Source organism: Lissotriton vulgaris, chromosome 2_1 (assembly GCF_964263255.1).
Source record: "Lissotriton vulgaris chromosome 2_1, aLisVul1.2, whole genome shotgun sequence".
NCBI classification, from domain to species: Eukaryota; Metazoa; Chordata; class Amphibia; order Caudata; family Salamandridae; genus Lissotriton; species Lissotriton vulgaris.
Genome location: NC_141687.1, coordinates 217,542,346 through 217,560,232, shown reverse-complemented (window position 1 = coordinate 217,560,232; position 17,887 = coordinate 217,542,346). Strand labels below are relative to the sequence as shown.

At 46.4% G+C, this 17,887-nt stretch overlaps 1 protein-coding gene across 1 annotated transcript in view; it reads left to right on the top strand.

Annotated features, from left to right (window-relative positions):
• Positions 1-17,887, top strand: part of SSC4D (scavenger receptor cysteine rich family member with 4 domains) — a 336,081-nt gene that overhangs the window by 302,548 nt on the left and 15,646 nt on the right. Inside the window, exon 7 of the mRNA XM_086958514.1 lies at positions 3,190-3,264. Within this exon, the coding sequence (XP_086814640.1) occupies positions 3,190-3,264 (75 nt within the window). The remainder of the gene's footprint in view (positions 1-3,189; positions 3,265-17,887) is intronic.

The window sequence follows — 17,887 nt, the reverse complement described above, 5'->3', positions numbered from 1 at the left end:
ATGGAGGGTGGGTGGATGGATGGATGGATGGATGGAAGGAAGGATTGGTAAGTGAAAGAGTCGATGGAGAGAGAAAGGGAGGTTGATGGATGACTGAAAGGGTGGATGGGTGGAAGGATCAGTGACTGGGTGGATGGATGAGTAGGTGAAAGGATGGCTGGATGGGTGAAAGGGTAAATCGCTGGATGGATGAGTGAATGGATGGATGGATAGAAGAGTGGATGGATGAGTGTACAGATGGATAGGGTGAAAGGGTGGATGGATGGATAATGGATGGATGAGTGAAAGGATGGATGAAGGGATGGATGAGAGAAATGTAAGATGGAAGGATACATGATGGATAGGTTTGCAAATGGCTGAATATGTCTAGATATGGCTGGGCTTACTTATATACCATTGCGCGACCTCTGATGTGTCTGTAAAACTTATGCAATTGTCCTGAAGTTTTGTCCTGAATTTTGACCTCCTGTCCTGAATTTGTGTCCTGAATTTTGACCCTTTGTCCTGAATTTTTACACTCACCGTCCTGAATTTGCACCAATGCCAGTTGGTCACCCTAGTATGACGATCAGAATGCAAAAAGCAGCTGCTGGAAGAGAAGTAAGTGCAGACATCCGGTTGTCATGTTTGTTGGTGTTATTTATTGTGCAGTGTTATAAAGTGCTGTGAGGCTGAACATTTCCATTTTTTGGCGCCTTTTGAACTGCATATGGTTGAATCCAAGCAACTCGTCTGATGTACCATTCTTGGGTACTGAGTACCGATATTTGTCCTTGGGCCTGCTCGAGTTACTGGACTAGGTATTAACTATGCGTGCTTGCCATTTGTAGTGATGCTAGTCCTGGGTAGCGAGTAGATCCTGACGCTAGCTATTGGAATCGTGTCTTAGAGGTGTAATATCGGACTCAGAGCAATTGTTGTATTGGAGAACTGTGAGCTGAGGTGAAAAGACCAGGAAATAGAGATGGTGGACAGGGTTAATAGTGGGGGTGAGTGGCGTCTAAGGTCCCGTTGTGTAAAAGCCCACCATAGGAGAGATAGGTGATCACAATACTGGATAGTTTATTAGTTACGGCTCACAGCGCGTCCTCTTAAACCTTGTTTTTTTGATGTCAGCATCTTTATGGCCTGACAAATGGCTTGCAGCCTACAAGCAGGCGCACTTTGGAATGCAAGCAATATCATTCAAGCCATTTGTCTGGTCATAAACCACTTCACAGGTCTTAGTAACCGATTTCATGAGATAGCACCAATTGTTTTCTTTTTTCGTGGTAATATGGTCAGTGGGGGCTGTTTTGTTTTGACCAAAACACAGCTTGCGTGTTCATTTTGTTATTTGCTCATTCGCACTCTTGAGGCTTGAATTGTTTTGTACTGACGTGGATATTTAGTACAGTCATTACTCACTGTCAGCGTAACATTCTAGAATAGTCTAGGTAAGGTAACTGTGCACTTGCAATAATCAATGATCTAATAGTAAATGTTGCCTTTGCTTAAGCCAATGGTTTTGAACTCAGCATTGCTATTTCAGTCAGTTATGAAGTTCTTTACTTATACTGAATAAGCAGCTACCTACATCCTTATATGAAATCTCTTTATTGATGTCATAACTACACTTTCACAATTGCAGTATTCACATTCTTGCTTTCTCAAATTTGCTTGAAAATGCACTATTTGTCCACTCTTTTTTAATAAAATTCTCAAAGCCCCCTTTGGGATTGTCGGGCTCGCTCGCTATGCTCGCTCCCCACAGGTCAATCATCCCGAATGTTTACGCCTCACCACTTTCGAATGTCACCAGTCGCCATTGGTTCATATGCTTTGCTAGTTACTATGCTCTGTCTTGTGCTACATGGTGTCTAGTGATTTATTTTATAGATTTGAGAATTGCCAAACATTTCTTCCTATACAACCTCGCAATTTCTCGCAGAAAACTATAACTAGTGTGAAGCTTAAGAAGCTGTAAAGCTGAGCTTCACTAGTTATAGTTTTCTGTGCGAGAAATACCCACTGGTATTGTGCTTCTTCTGTCATTGCCTCCAGATATATAATACGAGTGACATTACACCTACAACCAGCCAGTACTATAGGCTTTGTCAAGGGTCGTAAGATGCGTAAGATAAATAAGAACAAACTGCAGCATTTTCATTATTATATACAATGACAACATAGGTGGTTCAAAGATGTGTTACAGGTGGGAAACACTTAGAGGGCCCGTTTCGGTTGGTTTTATGTGCTTGGCTTGGTGGTCATTTTGCAAGCAGACGAATTTGAGGATTGGGCACATTTTTGATTTGATTCTAATGCTTTCTTCACACTTGTGCTTCAAAATGCTATATTTGGATCCCCCTTTTTTCAACAATTTGCAGTAAATATGCGGTGTAAAACCCACCATTTGCATCAATTTTTTTCAAAATTTTCTTGCGGGGGGATTTGCAGTTTTGGCTCGCTCGCTTAGCTCGCCTGCTTTTTGCATAAGGATACAACAATTCCCGCCCACCACTTTCAAAATCCACCAGCTGCCACTGCCATCAGGTAATGTTGTTGGATCGTCCCTTGGTGGGATTCTTGGCTTTACACCTACACACACACTCTACGCACATTGAGAGTAGAGTTCACATTGTAGGAGGACACTTGATTACTTCCTTGTTTTATATGCCTGCGTATATACACTGTTTTTGTACTATGGTAGAACTATATCTACTATTTACGCTTTTGGTGCTTGTAATCACGTTTATCTTCTTCTGTCCATTAATCATTGCAGCACACGTATTTTATACAAAAATAACATTGGTTCAATAAAACGTATTGAAAACGTTCCACTGAGTATTCTTTGTATATTTCTCTGAGAAAAAGAGAGCACAAGTGCCAGAGCGAAAGGGTCTGTACTGTTTCCACAATACCTGAGGGGTCAGGATTTTCATGTTCAGTGGTTGCCAGAAAGCATTGGGCACCCTGCAAGGTTATGGGGGCTTACGGTGGCACTGTGAGCTAGCTGATCTGTAGGCCATCATATCCTGCGGGGCTGTCCATAATCAGTCTTGGCACCAAGCCCCTAGTTTATGTTGTCCAAACAAATGCACAGATCCTACGGATTAGTAGGAACTACACAACACTTGTGTGTGGGAGAGGTGGACAGGGTGATAGAGCAGACGCATAGCATCTGTCTAATGGTCCTTTTCTCTGCAGTTACAGGTGCCAGGGAACAGCCTTCACTGGAGTCTGACAGCATCACAACAGTCTCACTTCTACGTGGAAAGATAAGTAAGCTACATTTCTCTTCAATTGATAGAAAACAGAGCAGGTTAATCCAGGTTCACAATGCACCATAGCCAAGCCACAAAACTTTCTTTTGGTCGGTGCATTTACCTATCTCAGTGTTTGATGTCAGTATATTTTACCAGAGTGTCTTCAGTGGATGTTTGTGAATATTGAAACAGCACATAATGCTGCCTCGTCAAACAAAGCTGCTGACCTGATGTGACCTGCATAAAGTGTATGCTCTCAGCCAAATACTAATAAGGCCCTCATGCCTATATTCGGCCCTCACAGGCCGTCTCACCACCTTGGCATTTTCGGCTAATGGCGGAAACAGACAATGGCAGTGTCTGTTTAGGACTGTTCGGACTGTAAACCGGAAAGGCATCAGGCCCACCCTATGCACCTATCAAGCCACACACCATCCTCACTATTAGACCTAGACCGCACAGCCATCAATGCAACATGCCCCCGACAGCTCACACCAAGTGAATGTGGTAAGACCCAGAACACACAGACCAAAGTCCCCTGGGCAACACCCAGAACCTCATCTAAATCCATCTCACAAGCTCACATGCCTCACAAAAACAACACAGCCTCCTCCTTGTGCTGATCAATGCACATCTCTAAAGTGCTCCCTGCCTCTCACATCGCATACATCACGCAACATAGCTTGACTGCACTTCATTTTGGAAAAATGGCTAATGCACATAAGGCTAGATGTAGGTAAATCTAATTTACCGATTCATAAATACCGAATTTTACCGATTCAGTATTTATGAATCGGTGAATTAGAAGGAGGCAGATGTAGGTAATTTTTAAAACACAATTACCGAATCAGTAAGATTCAGTATTTACCGATTCGGTAAATACCGAATCGGTATTGCCCATTGATTCCTATGGGCCTTGAAGCCCATAGGAATCAATGGGAAATACCGATTTGGTATTTACCGAATCGGTAAATACCAAATCCTGCAAGGGTGCAGGGGTGTCACTTTGACACCCTCTAGCACCCCAAGTACAGGCTTGTGTGACATGTGGCACACATACAAGCCCTAAGGGCATGTCTGTGTGTCACATGGCACAGATGTGTATGCACACCTGAATTCGGTATTTTACCACCCAATAGGATTGGGTGGTAAATACCAACTCCTAAATGGCCTGTGGCACTCTGTGAAGTGCCACCTACATATTGATTTACAGAATCGGTAAATTTACCGATTCGGTATTTTACCGATTCTGTATATTTACCAAATTGGTAAATTTACCGATTCTGTAAATCAGATGCCCCCTACATCTCAAAAGCCAAATACCGGTCGGAAACGGCCGAAATCAGCCGTTTCCGACCGGTATTAAGGCTCCCACATCTGGCCCATAATATCTTAGATGCCCTAATCCTGTCATGGTACAGCATCCAGTGTGCTGCCCACATGAATGAGATAGGATCCAGAATTGCCATCATCCACAAGTCCACCTGTCCCTGCACACTTAATGAACCAGTAAAATTCATGTCCTTTCAGTCAGCATCCCAGACAGATCTCCTGAGACCATCAAGTAGTTGTAGAAGAACACTCAGACCTTATGATGTCTGTCTCAATTCAGCGCACCCATCTCAAATTCCTCAAAGCAGTGTTTCCCAAACTGCGATTCAGGAGCTGATTTTTGCTGGGTCGTGAAAGTCAGAGCAATAAATAAAGATGCCTTTAAATTCTGTGTTTAACTTGTCACATTTGCCAGTGATTTAAAGACAGAAGTCAAATGTCAAACTGATTTATTCTTTTAACATAGGGATTGGTGTTTACTTTTCTTTCTCGGAATGCAATGTGAGATGAATTTTTAAAGTGAACCATGTGATGATGTAGGATGTTATTTTTTGCAATACACAACAAAATGTAAATACCTGTAAATGAGCTGCATGCATTCAGTGGTTAGGAAAGCTCAAACGAAGCACTTTTTTGAAATTCTAAAGTGTGCTGGAAACAGAGATTCTTATAGGATCAAAACAAATCAAAATACTTACTTGGTGATGCACAAATGATAAATATTCACAGAAACCCGATTTCCACACATTATCATTTGTGTGCTAGATAGTTTTAGCAGGAAAACTATGTGCAAATTTAGTGGCCATTTCAATTGAAAATGTGCTAACTGTAAATGGCATTGTGCTAGCACATGCTTTAGTTACATTACAAAAATCGGTAAGCCTCATGCCATTTAAAAGTAGGACGGTTGCAAATGTTTGTTGTTATGAAAAGTGGATCCTGCTTCTAAAATGGTTGGAAACCACTGCCTCAGAAATTTCTATCTCCCAGGTGACTCAAGCAATAAGAAAATGACAGCAACCCATTCAAACTTTTCAATGATCATCTTAACCTCCTCTTCTCCATCCACCTAAACAACTCCGGTCCATCCATTTCATCCCACCACAACAAACCAAGTTCAAATAAAAAGAGAAAAACAAAACACTCCTTCTAGAACTTCCACAAGGGCTCTCAACAAGAGAAGGCAGGTGTTCCTGCTCACACCAGCTTAAATTTATGAATACCACAAGAAATGTGAGAACTCACGCCCTCTGATTTTTTGTAATTCCGGCGCCTCTCAGAGAAAATTCGCTCTACCCTCAGGCATGAAAATATGTACCTGTCACACCCATCCACAATCAATTGACAATTGCAACACCAACAATTACTCTTCACCCGGGAAGCTAACCTTTTTGTCCAGATGATTCCAGAAATTCTTTTGCTTCTGCACAGTATCCTAGGGCTTCATCAGCACCCCTATCATCTTCAACCTCTCCATGAAACACCTAGAAACATTACTCACCACCAACTTCAGGATCCACCTATACACCGACACCCAGCTCTACTTGAAAAGCTTCATGTCTCATGTCATCAAGCCATTCAAAACCATAATTGGATGCCAAATGCCTACCTTAAATGGAACCTGCTCTCTCACAGGATCAAACAATTATATATTCATGCTTTGCTGTCCAAACTGAATGGTTTTACTCTACAGTTGGCAACACAAAACCATTAAGACTCAACCATTATACTTTTTCAAAGAAAAGTTCACCAGAAAAGTCAGTCTCCGTAACAGCTCTCCTTCGAAACTGCTAAACCTTTCCTCTCGGAATCTGAGTTCAAGATATCACACCAAGCACTAGTCTTCTTGCATTGGATAGAGGCAACACTCAGCTTCCTTAACACCTCATAGCCCCCCCCCAAGAAACGTAGAATATGCTGAATTCTGTCTCATCAAATTCCTTCTGTAGTTCAACAACAACATACAAAGAACTCTACTTGCTCCCACTCCAAGCCTGCGTCATCTTTAAGACCAGCTGAGTTAAGTACTTGGCCACTAGAAATGGCATCCGTGCCTCCCTGGTTGAGACGTAACCACCTGTTGTGGAGGGTGCCACATCAGAGGGTCATGAAATTGCTAAACTGGAAAAAAGAAGTGAAAAAAGAAAAAATGCAAGGCATACTTTTTACATCTATGCAAGGAACAACATTCTCGTAAACTTCAGAACAGCTCTGATTCTCCTTTTAGTTCAGAAAAGAAATGAAAACATGGCTTTACAGAGAATACTGTCTGTCTATACTATAAGAATATATACCCGTCCCACCCCTCTTGCTAGATCAGTGTAAACAATCATTCATCCTAGTACACGGTTTACAGATCATTCAAAATGCTGCGCCACAGCTTCTCTTGTACATATCTAAACATTCTAGCGTCTCGACACACAACAAAACTCTGCTTTGGCTTCCAATTCAACAAAGATGCATTTTTCATCCAGCATGATGTTACTTGCTGAATGGATGAACACCAACTCACTGCAGCTCAATTTTGATGAGACTTAAGTTCTACCCTTTTTGGTTAATTGCTCTATCTAACTAGGTACCGCAACTCGCAATAGTTGATTCACATCTGCCCAATTACGTTTATAGCACTCAAACACAGCCTGAAGCTCCTCATGGAACTTCATGGAATTGTCACAGATGTTGGGAAAGTGTCTCTTAATGTTGACAGTGTCCACAAGGGACCAAGGGACATACATGGGAACCCTTCCTCCCAATCCTGGGCATGGATACTCTCTCAAAGGGAACGGGCATCCTGGGGATACTATCAATGGCATCAGATGAGGCGGTATGCCAGCCATTCCAAAGGTTTCTTTAAACTTCTCTTGTTTCTTGATGTGCAGTGCCCCCTTACACTGTGCAGGTGTAAAGTCAGCCTCTACTCCCTAACTGGATGAAGTCTAGCACCAGTCCAATAAGTTGCTGAGTGACAGCGAGTCTAAAGGGGAAGTGTGTGTTGTGGTGGAGTCAGTCTTTCGTCATGTGTGTAATGCACCGCTACCAGCCACTTGTTTCACAGCACTTATTGCATCTACTGGGTCTGCATGTGAATTATTTGCCAGCCCCCCTCCTACTGACTTATAGCTAGCACTACCCAATTTCCAGATGCACCTCCAGTGTCTGTCGCTAGTGTGGTGAAACTTAAGATATATAGGAAATACTACTTCTTGTGGTCTATCTAATCTATCTTTTTGGAAGTGATTTAAGGAAATAAAATGGAGGATGTGGGGCAGTAAGGGTGTTGGCCTGAACTCTGTCTCTCAACTGGATAGCGTGGAATTTGAGACTCTCAGGGGCTTCTTTCAACCCATGCAGCTGAGACTCATGTTTACAATTGTTAACTTTCTCATACTAATTTAGGAATGCTGGCCATTGCTGTCTTATACTTCAAGTCTTTCTGTCTTTTTCTTAGGTTATTCAAGTTCTTTAGTTTGAAAGTACATTCCTCAGGAAAATACTTTATCCCATCTCCATCACTGAATCCAACCAACCTTTTAATATACCTCCATGTGCTTTTGCAATACTGGTGGTACATGGCTTGAACGGGCGTCCCTTTTGCTCATAGTAGCTCGTATTTTGACTTCTTTGCCTATATCCCTCTTGCTGCTTTCTCATTCACAACAAGGAAAACATGAAAGGGTATGACGGCCTTATGCTGTAGCTGATCCCGCATGTGGAGGTTTAAAGGGCAAAAGGAGTATGGATGGGGCTAAGAACTCTTTTCTGTCTGTTTTTATAGAGAGAGTTTAAGTAACTTTGACCCTGGCCCTCTGGCCACAGCCTGTTGAGGCTCACAGAGATTCCAGTGTGCCTGGATTAGAGTCCCTCTTTAATTCACATAAGTATCTGCAAGGGCCTTGTCATTCCTGCCTCTCTTTTATTTTCTGCACTGTTCTAGAGCTGCCTGTTGTACACCTTGGACGGCATTCATGGGAGGTGACTCCACTGTAGTTATCCAAACCGGTTTGCCCTATTGTTACCTGCCCTGGACGACAATCTCTAGTCATCTTTAAAAATCTATGATAAATTAACTTGATCAGTGTTGGACCCGGCCCTTTTGGCAGGTTCACCCCGAGACTTTTTGCTTTTTCCTAGCCTGTTTCTGTGACCTGGTGTTGGTGATTTTAGGCCTCTGCGCACTTTTTCACTGTGGTACAGTGTAAAGTGCTTGAGCTCTCTGTGTATGTGTGGTGAGTGACCTGCCTTCCCATAGGAATGAATGGGGAATATGTATGCCAAGGTATTTCCTGATGTGTGGGGAGTGCAGGGTCGAGTTTGATATGTACGAACTTGTGAGATTGAATTCTGCGAAATGATATATGCGGCATGACTGTGTCTAGTGTAGAAGTGCCACTTTTAGAAGTTGGCATATTTGTGTAATTTGTGTCTGGCGTGTGATTGGCTGGTGCGCCTGGCCCAAGAGTGCCTGGGCCTGCTTGTGGATTGACTGTCTGGTTTGAGGGTGGCAGGGGCTGGGGAGCCCCAGGAGGTTGTCTGAGTCAGCCCGTGGATGAAAGGCTGCATCTGCTGCCAGGGAAGTGGGAGGAGATGGCACCTGGGAGTGACTAGGGCTGTGCCTGCCTGACCACAATGCTGGCTCCACCTCCCGCTGGGCGACTGTCACCTCTGTCCCTGACACTGAAGAGAGTTCCCTATAACGAGTTCTAGCTGGTTCTCACACAGCCTGCAAAAAGACTTCAAAGACTTTTCTCTGTATAAGAAGGGGCTGTGTCCCCTTCCAATTTGTTCTTGTTTTTGGACTTGAATCTTGCCAGGGGTGTGCTGCTGCTTGGGCCCAGGGTAATCCCTGGGCCCTGCCCAGCCCCTGGATACCTGAGACCTTTTACTGGGTCCCCTTTACTTCCCTTTCCTGAAGGTCTTTGCTGGACATTTTTCTTTGGTTCCCTGTGGCGCTTGGGAGCGCTCTGCCTTGTCCCTGGCGCTGGGAGCGCTTTGCTTTCACCCCTAGCGCCTGGTGATGCTCTGCTCCTGCCTTTAGAGCTGGGAGCGCTTTGTTTTGCTGTTAAGCGCTGGGAGCGCTTTATCCCTGCTCTAAGCGCCTGGGAGAGCTTTTATTCCCGTTTATTTGGTTAATTTACGGGTGCCACCCCGTTTTTATTTAATTATTTGGAGCCGGTGCCCACCCGGCATTGCCCCGTGTTGATTTCACCGCCGCTGGCCCGGAGATCGAGAAAGAGGAGCTGTGCCCGCTTCCCTGCCAAGGTCCGCGCTGCCATTGGCGGCCCTCAGCGCAGGAAGCCAGGCACGCAGTGGCGTGACGTGGGCGGGGCTTTGAGGCGGCCACTTCCGCTTCCCCCTGCCCGGGGGAAGCATGCTGGTGGTTCGTTGCCGGTCTCCCGTGTGGAGAGGGAGACCGAAAATGCTGGGGAAGCCGCCGCAGATGGAGGAGTAAGTTCGGCGGGGCTCCCGAGGTGAAGGGAGAGCCCCGCTGGTGCCGCACTGCTGCCCGCCGAAAGGAAGCCCAGACCGAGGGAGACCGCGCCCAGCTGCTCCGGTGAGTGGGGCCCGGTATTGGTTATTGGAGAGAGGGCGTCGGGACACATTGCCAGTGCCCGCCCCCTCCTGTGGCTGTGTACTTCGTCCCAGAGTAGCCTAGTCCTTTAAAGGACTCGTGAAGGTCCCGGCAGATTCCTTGAGCCGCCCCACTTGATAGCGGGCCGCTCCGACGAAAGGTGGCATTTTGTGTTTTGAGTCTAAAGGGCTCTGGGGGCATTTCCTGGATCTCGAGCCCCCAGAGGGGGGGCTCGAACATCGGCACCATATTTGCTTTAAGAGCCTGGGAGGCTCAAGGTGCCCCAAGTGTTCGCGGGTCCCCCGTGAGGGACCCCATCGCTCCCCTGCCAGTTTGTTCTTTGAGCCCGAGAGGCTCACAGCGCCCCATTTTTGCTGAGGAGCCCACGAGGGGCTCAGGCGCCACATTTGCTAAGGAGCCCACAAGGGGCTCAGGCATTACTTAGTTTTAGAGCCAAGAGAGGCTCTAGGGGGACACTAGTGCTTTGTGCAGAGCCTGGAAAGCTCCAACGTTGTCCCCACCATTTTTACACCAGCTGCCCAGCAATTAGTGGGCAGCTGCACCGTTTAGGCCCTGACATTGAGACACAGGGCGGTCTAGCCCCAACAAGGCCAGTTGGCCTAGGGACTGCCACAAGTGGTGGCTTATGTAGGTTTTGCGCAATTGTGTGGTTTTAGTACACCTCTGAATGTGTTCTTATGCATTATGTGTTTTTGCGCTATTGAGTTAGGTTCTGGCACCTCTGAATGTTTTAGGCATCATGTGTCTTCCTTGATTGTACACCTCTGAATGTGTTGGTTTATGCATCATGTGTTTTTCCTTTCAGGTACCTCTGAATGTGTTTCTGGTGCATCATGTGCCATGTTCTTACACCGCTGAATGTATGTTTTATGCATCATGTGTTTTTCCTTCCCTACACCTTTGAATGTTGATTTTGCATCATGTGTAATGTGTTCTTACCTATACCCCTAAATGTATTTTATTCTTAGGTGGTTGTTCTTTCTAATACAGGTGGTCCTAGTGAGGTCCTGGTTCCCTGTGTGACATTCTCCTAAAGTGTTTAGGGTTGCGTAGGTGGTACCTACCTGTTCCCAGTAGTTACTGGATGTGATTTATAACTGTTATTTGGTGCTATACTTATTCTAAGTTCTAGAAGTGCTATTTCTAAAAGTGTTGATTCTGACAGTGGCCCACGTGGCCCTGTCTCCTGTAAATAATCCCTTGTGAATATTGCCCGTGCCAGTTGGCCCCATGTATTTTGTGTGATACTATCTGATGTGTTTTTACAATACAAAAGTTATTTTATAATAACCTTGTGTGAAGTTCCTTTTGTGGTGTGCCTAGTATGTTGTTGCTGTTGTGTGCTGGCGCAAATGCTTTACACATTGCCTCCGAGTTTAGCCTTACTGCTCGTGCCAAGCTACCAGGGAGTGAGCAGGGGTTATCTTGGCGTGTGACTCCCTTGCCCTGACTAGAATGGTGGTTTCTGCCTGGCTTTGGCGTCCGCCTTAGCCTACCAGAAATAGCCGGTTCTAACATTGTTGGTCAGCGGTGTGGATTAGGACTTGTGTTTGTGCAGTGCCACAGTGACAGCTGGCTACATTACAAAACTCTGCAATTTTTTTCAGATAGTCACATGTTTGGGATTGTTTTTGATGTTGTTTTTCCTCAAGAGGGTCATTTTCAAATGTGTTTCTGCGCTTTATGTTTAGTGGCAGATGAGAGAAATTGACAGGGCGGGACGCCAGTAGAGAGGGAGGTTCCCATAGATTAGGAATCCCTTGCTGGGTCCAGTGCCCAATCCCTGTTCCTGTTCCTGTCCCTGTGTGGGTAGATGGAAGAGAGGGAGTGTGGAGGAGAAATAGCTAGCTCGGGAGGGTGGTTATCCCCTGAATGTAGTGTGTGTGTCTGGATTCCCCAGTATGGTAGATCCAGTGGTGGCAGCTAAAATGTGTCCAGTGCGTGTGAATTCCTATTCCCAGTTCCCAGAGTATGGTGCCTGGTGCTCAGTAAGAGGGGTACAGGTTGAGAGTCGGGGGCAGTGAGGAACTGTCTCACCAGTCTGGATGGGGAGTGTGTGGATGAGTAGTGCCTTGAACTGGAGTAGTTGGTGTAAGTTTTTTTTTTAAGGAGCTTGCACGTGAGGTGTACCTCTGGTGGTGTGCAGGAGGTCGTGCAGAGGCACTGGACAAGAAGGTGGATGTCTGGCGGTGTGCTAGATGTCTTGCAGAGGCATTAGGGAGTGATTCTAAAAGGAGTGGCTTGTGCATCTGATGATCTTGTGAAGGGGAAGAGGTTCATGTGTAACCCAGCTGGGTCCCAGTAGTATGGTAGGGGTGTAGGGGCTCACGCCCTGTCTCAGTGGAGGCGGAGTGAGTGTGGGACGGTGTGTCCCACGTTGGCCCGAAACCCTATCTCAGGGCCTGGAGGGTTCCCTAAGGGAGCGCCAGGTCAGGGGCCTAGGCTGTACTTACAGGTCATTTGAGGAGGATCTTCCTGTGTCTAGAGGACGGGGAGTGTCTGTAACCAGAACTCCGGCGGTCCTAGTGTTGGGCAGTACCGCTCCTAAGTGGAGGGTGCAGAAGTCCTGGCTCGCTGAGCATTTGACCGTCTAGAGTGCTTGACCATTTTTTGGGGCCTCTGGAGGTTGTTCCCCGAGGAGGGGGGAGGCCAGGTTCAGGTTCAGCCTGACCTGGAGGGAAGGGCATCTGTACTCAGTGTCCTGACCGGTTCTGGCTTCTAGGGGTACCGCTCCAAGGTGGGAGGGTGCAGAACTCTGGAAGGGCGTGCAGAGGGACGGTGTACTTCTGACCCCGGTGCAACCTGAGGGTTTAGATCCCAGGTTGGGAGATTAGGAAGCTTCCAGGTCAAGTGGAATCTCTACCAAAGTAGATCAGCTGAAGAGACTGAGGGGGCTGCCCTTGCTGTGTGATCTGGGGCTCACCTGCAGTTTGTTGTTTCCACTAAGGTAGAGGAAAGGGGACTTTGCTGTGTGCTGTGTCCCCCCACCTGCTTGAAGAGGAACTGTGCTGTGTGCTTTGTACCTCAGAAGGGAAATAGTTTCCAGGTGGTAGACCAGTGAGGGAGTGAGGTCCTGATCTGGTAGGAGAAGAGAGTTCTGGTTTGGAGGTAACCAGGTGGGTTCAGAGTGGCGAAAAACCGGAAGTTGTCCCTGCCGTGCGGGTCCCTGTCAGTGTTTTGTCGCCCAAAGCAGGGAAGCCCATCAGTGGAGTGATTGGTCTACCCTGCATTTTGGCTGGAAGGGGGTTGTGTTGGACCCGGCCCTTTTGGCAGGTTCACCCCGAGACTTTTTGCTTTTTCCTAGCCTGTTTCTGTGACCTGGTATTGGTGATTTTAGGCCTCTGCACACTTTTTCACTGTGGTACAGTGTAAAGTGCTTGTGCTCTCTGTGTATGTGTGGTGAGTGACCTGCCCTCCCATAGGAATGAATGGGGAATATGTATGCATTGGTAGTTCCTGATGTGTGGGGAGTAAAGGGTCGAGTTTGATATGTACGAACTCGTGAGATTGAATGCTGCGAAATGATATATGCGGCATGACTGTGTCTAGTGTAGAAGTGCCACTTTTAGAAGTTGGCATATTTGTGTAATTTGTGTCTGGAGTGTGATTGGCTGGTGAGCCTGGCCCAAGAGTGCCTGGGCCTGCTTGTGGATTGACTGTCTAGTTTGAGGGTGTCAGGGGCTGGGGAGCCCCAGGAGGTTGTCTGAGTCAGCCCGTGGATGAAAGGCTGCATCTGCTGCCAGGGAAGTGGGAGGAGATGGCACCTGGGAGTGACTAGGGCTGTGCCTGCCTGACCACAATGCTGGTTCCACCTCCCGCTGGGCGACTGTCACCTCTGTCCCTGACACTGAAGAGAGTTCCCTATAACCAGTTCTAGCTGGTTCTCAATCTCTAATAAAAGAGAGAGGGACCCCAAAAACCAAAGGGATAGGGTTCCACGAATGACGCAAGTCAAAAAGAAATTCCGAGGTGACGAGCAGGACCACACGCGGGACGTACATCTATCAAACTCGGAAGGGCGATCAGAGAGGGTATCTCCCCGGATAACACACGAGTAGACAGAGACCGGAATGTTAACCTCTCTGTGTGCTGCCATTAATTGCTGACATAAGGTGGTGTATTAAACGGTATTTGGAATCGTATCCAGAACTACCGCGTGTTCATGTGGCAGCTATTTTATTTGCTGTCTTCCAGAAATCTAGCTGGATGCGTGCTCGTTACCCCCATGCAAAGCATATACACTGATTTGTTGATAATTTTATGAATACTTTGAATTCAAACAGAGGAATATTCGCTGGACGAAAAACCTCAAAGAAGGAGGCGGAATACCCCTTTTTTTGACATACTGCTTTATCTATCATCTATTTCGAGAAATTGTCTGGGAAACAGTATATGTATAATGTCCTGATGTAGGCGGATCTGATTGATTGTACCGCCGAAACGCGTCGACGCCTTAGGAGCTAATCAGGGACTATAAGTCAAGGAGAAATTCAAAATCAATATTTGTGTTTGGGTTTAATCCTTTTCCCTGTGCACTCCTTTTTAATTGAATTGGTGTTTTTATTATTAAATGTACCGTCCTATATATGTTTCCCTACTTTTAGTTTTTAACTGATGTAATGTGTGCATAATAAATTGTTTTATACTTTATTTCTTTGTCATAGTGTTTTCACATATATTGTAAAGTTTACATTGCTTCCTATGTCAATAGTTTAATGTATGTTCTGTGAGTATTTATGTACCTTTGTGAATTTACCCAAAGGGAATTTCTTTTTGACTAGCTGGTTCTCACACTGCCTGGACAAAGACTTCAAAGACTTTTCTCTGTATAAGAAGGGGCTGTGTCCCCTTCCAATTTGTTCTTGTTTTTGGACTTGAATCTTGCCAGGGGCGTGCTGCTGCTTGGGCCCAGGGGAATACCTGGGCCCTGCCCAGCCCCTGGATACCTGATGGACTGCTGATGTCCTGGACTCTGGAGACCTTTTACTGGGTCTCCTTTGCTTCCCTTTCCTGAAGGGCTTTGCTGGACTTTTTTCTTTGGTTCCCTGTGGCGCTTGGGAGCGCTCTGCCTTGTCCCTGGCGCTGGGAGCGCTTTGCTTTCACCCCTAGCGCCTGGTGACGCTCTGCTCCTGCCTTTAGCGCTGGGAGCGCTTTGATTTGCTGTTAAGCGCTGGGAGCGCTTTATCCCTGCTCTAAGCGCCTGGGAGCGCTTTTATTCCCATTTATTTGGTTAATTTACGGGTGCCACCCCGTTTTTATTTAATTATTTGGAGCAGGTGCCACCCGGCATTGCCCCGTGTTGATTTCACCGCTGCTAGCCCGGAGATCGAGAAAGAGGAGCTGCGCCCGCCTCCCTGCCAAGGGCCGCGCTGCCATTGGCGGCCCTCAGCGCAGGAAGCCAGGCACGCAGTGGCGCGACATGGGCGGGGCCTCGAGGCGGCCACTTCCGCTTCCCCCTGCCCGGGGGAAGCCTGCTGGTGGTTCGTTGCCGGTCTCCCGTGTGGAGAGGGAGACCGGAAATGCTGGGGAAGCCGCCGCGGATGGAGGAGTAAGTTCGGCGGGCCTACCGAGATGAAGGGAGAGCCCCGCTGGTGCCGCACTGCTGCCCGCCGAAAAGAAGCCCAGACCGAGGGAGACCGCGCCCAGCTGCTCCGGTGAGTGGGGCCCGGTATTGGTTATGGGAGAGGAGGCGTCGAGGCACATTGCTGGTGCCCGCCCCCTCCTGTGGCTGTCCACTTCGTCCCAGAGCAGCCTAGTCCTTTAAAGGATTTGTGAAGGTCCCGGCAGATTCCTTGAGCCGCCCCACTTGATAGCGGGCCGCTCCGACGAAAGGTGGCATTTTGTGTTTTGAGTCTAAAGGGCTCTGGGGGCATTTCCTGGATCTCGAGCCCCCAGATGGGGGGCTCGAACATCGGGCCATATTTGCTTTAAGAGCCTGGGAGGCTCAAGGTGCCCCAAGTGTTCGCGGGTCCCCCGTGAGGGACACCATCACTCCCCTGCCAGTTTGTTCTTTGAGCCCGAGAGGCTCACAGCGCCCCATTTTTGCTGAGGAGCCCACGAGGGGCTCAGGCGCCACATTTGCTAAGGAGCCCACGAGGGGCTCAGGCATTACTTAGTTTTAGAGCCAAGAGAGGCTCTAGGGGGACACTAGTGCTTTGTGCAGAGCCTGGAAGGCTCCAACGTTGTCCCCACCATTTTTACACCAGCTGCCCAGCAATTAGTGGGAGGCTGCACCGTTTAGGCCCTGACATTGAGACACAGGGCGGTCTAGCCCCAACAAGGCCAGTTGGCCTAGGGACTGCCACAAGTGGTGGCTTATGTAAGTTTTGCGCAATTGTGTGGTTTTAGTACACCTCTGAATGTGTTCTTATGCATTATGTGTTTTTGCGCTATTGAGTTAAGTTCTGGCACCTCTGAATGTTTTAGGCATCATGTGTCTTCCTTGATTTTACAGCTCTGAATGTGTTGGTTTATGCATCATGTGTTTTTCCTTTCAGGTACCTCTGAATGTGTTTCTGGTGCATCATTGTATTGTATTGTAATTGCATTTATATAGAGCTTACTACCCCTGACGAGGCGTCGAAGCGCTTTTTCGGCGGGTAGCACGCTACTCCGGGACCCACAGAGAAATTAGTGTTGAATTAGTATAGTGAAACATGCAAGTACATTTTAAGTGGTGGATAGGTTAATCAGTTATTTGGATTTGGAATGATAGCAGAAGGATAGACTAGGACAAAGGTTTGTATTTATTTATCACTCGCTTGTTGACGCATGCTATTCAGGGAGCCTATAGAGGATTAGTGGTGAATTAATATGGTGAAATATGAGGTAATTTCAGTGGTGGATATTAGTCTGTTACTTGGAGTGAGAAGGATAGCGGATGTATAAAAGGGGAAGAAAGATTTGCATTCATATAGCACTTGTTACCCCTAATGGGCGTTGAAGCGCTTTTCTGGCGAGTAGCACGCCACTCCGGAACCCATAAAGGGTTAGAGTTGAAAATTAGTATAGTATAAATATGAAGTAATTTGAGTAGTAGATATGTTATTCAGTTATTTGGGCAGTATATTAGTATAGTTGAATATGGAATATGGAATTTGAGAAGTGAAACATGTTAGTCTGTTAATTTTTATTGAAAAAGAATAGTGGAGGGATAAAAGAGTGAAGGATTTTTTTTTTAAAGTCTTAGCAGTAGGAAGAAGCTTTTGGATGAGTAAAAAGGAGTTTTGGAGGGAAAGGGTCAGAGGGGAGAGTTTGTAAAAAGAGGTGTCAGATGATGCAAGGAGGTGTAGAGCAGGAGAGAGTCTAGAAAAGGTTATTTTGGCGATCATAGTAGTGGTGTGGGGTTTGGGATAAATGAGAGAGTGGATGTAGAGGATATGTTGATAGATCTATAGGATGAGAGATAGGGTATTGCATTAGAAGGAGTAGTAGAAAGAAGTTTGAGAGGAGTCAGAAGGTTGGGGTAGAAGATATGACTGAGGTATAGGCTGAGAAATAGGCTAGTGCATTGGAAATGCTAAATTAGAAGAAAGAGATAAGTATATAGGTCCATAAGTACATTAAAAGTATATAGATACATAAAAAAGTAAGTATATTTAGATTAAATATATTGATAGAGGCACAGGATGAAAGATAGGGTAGTGCATTGGATATGCTTTTTCAGGAGAAAAGTAACAGACACACAGATCCAAGTACATGGAAGGTACATAGATGT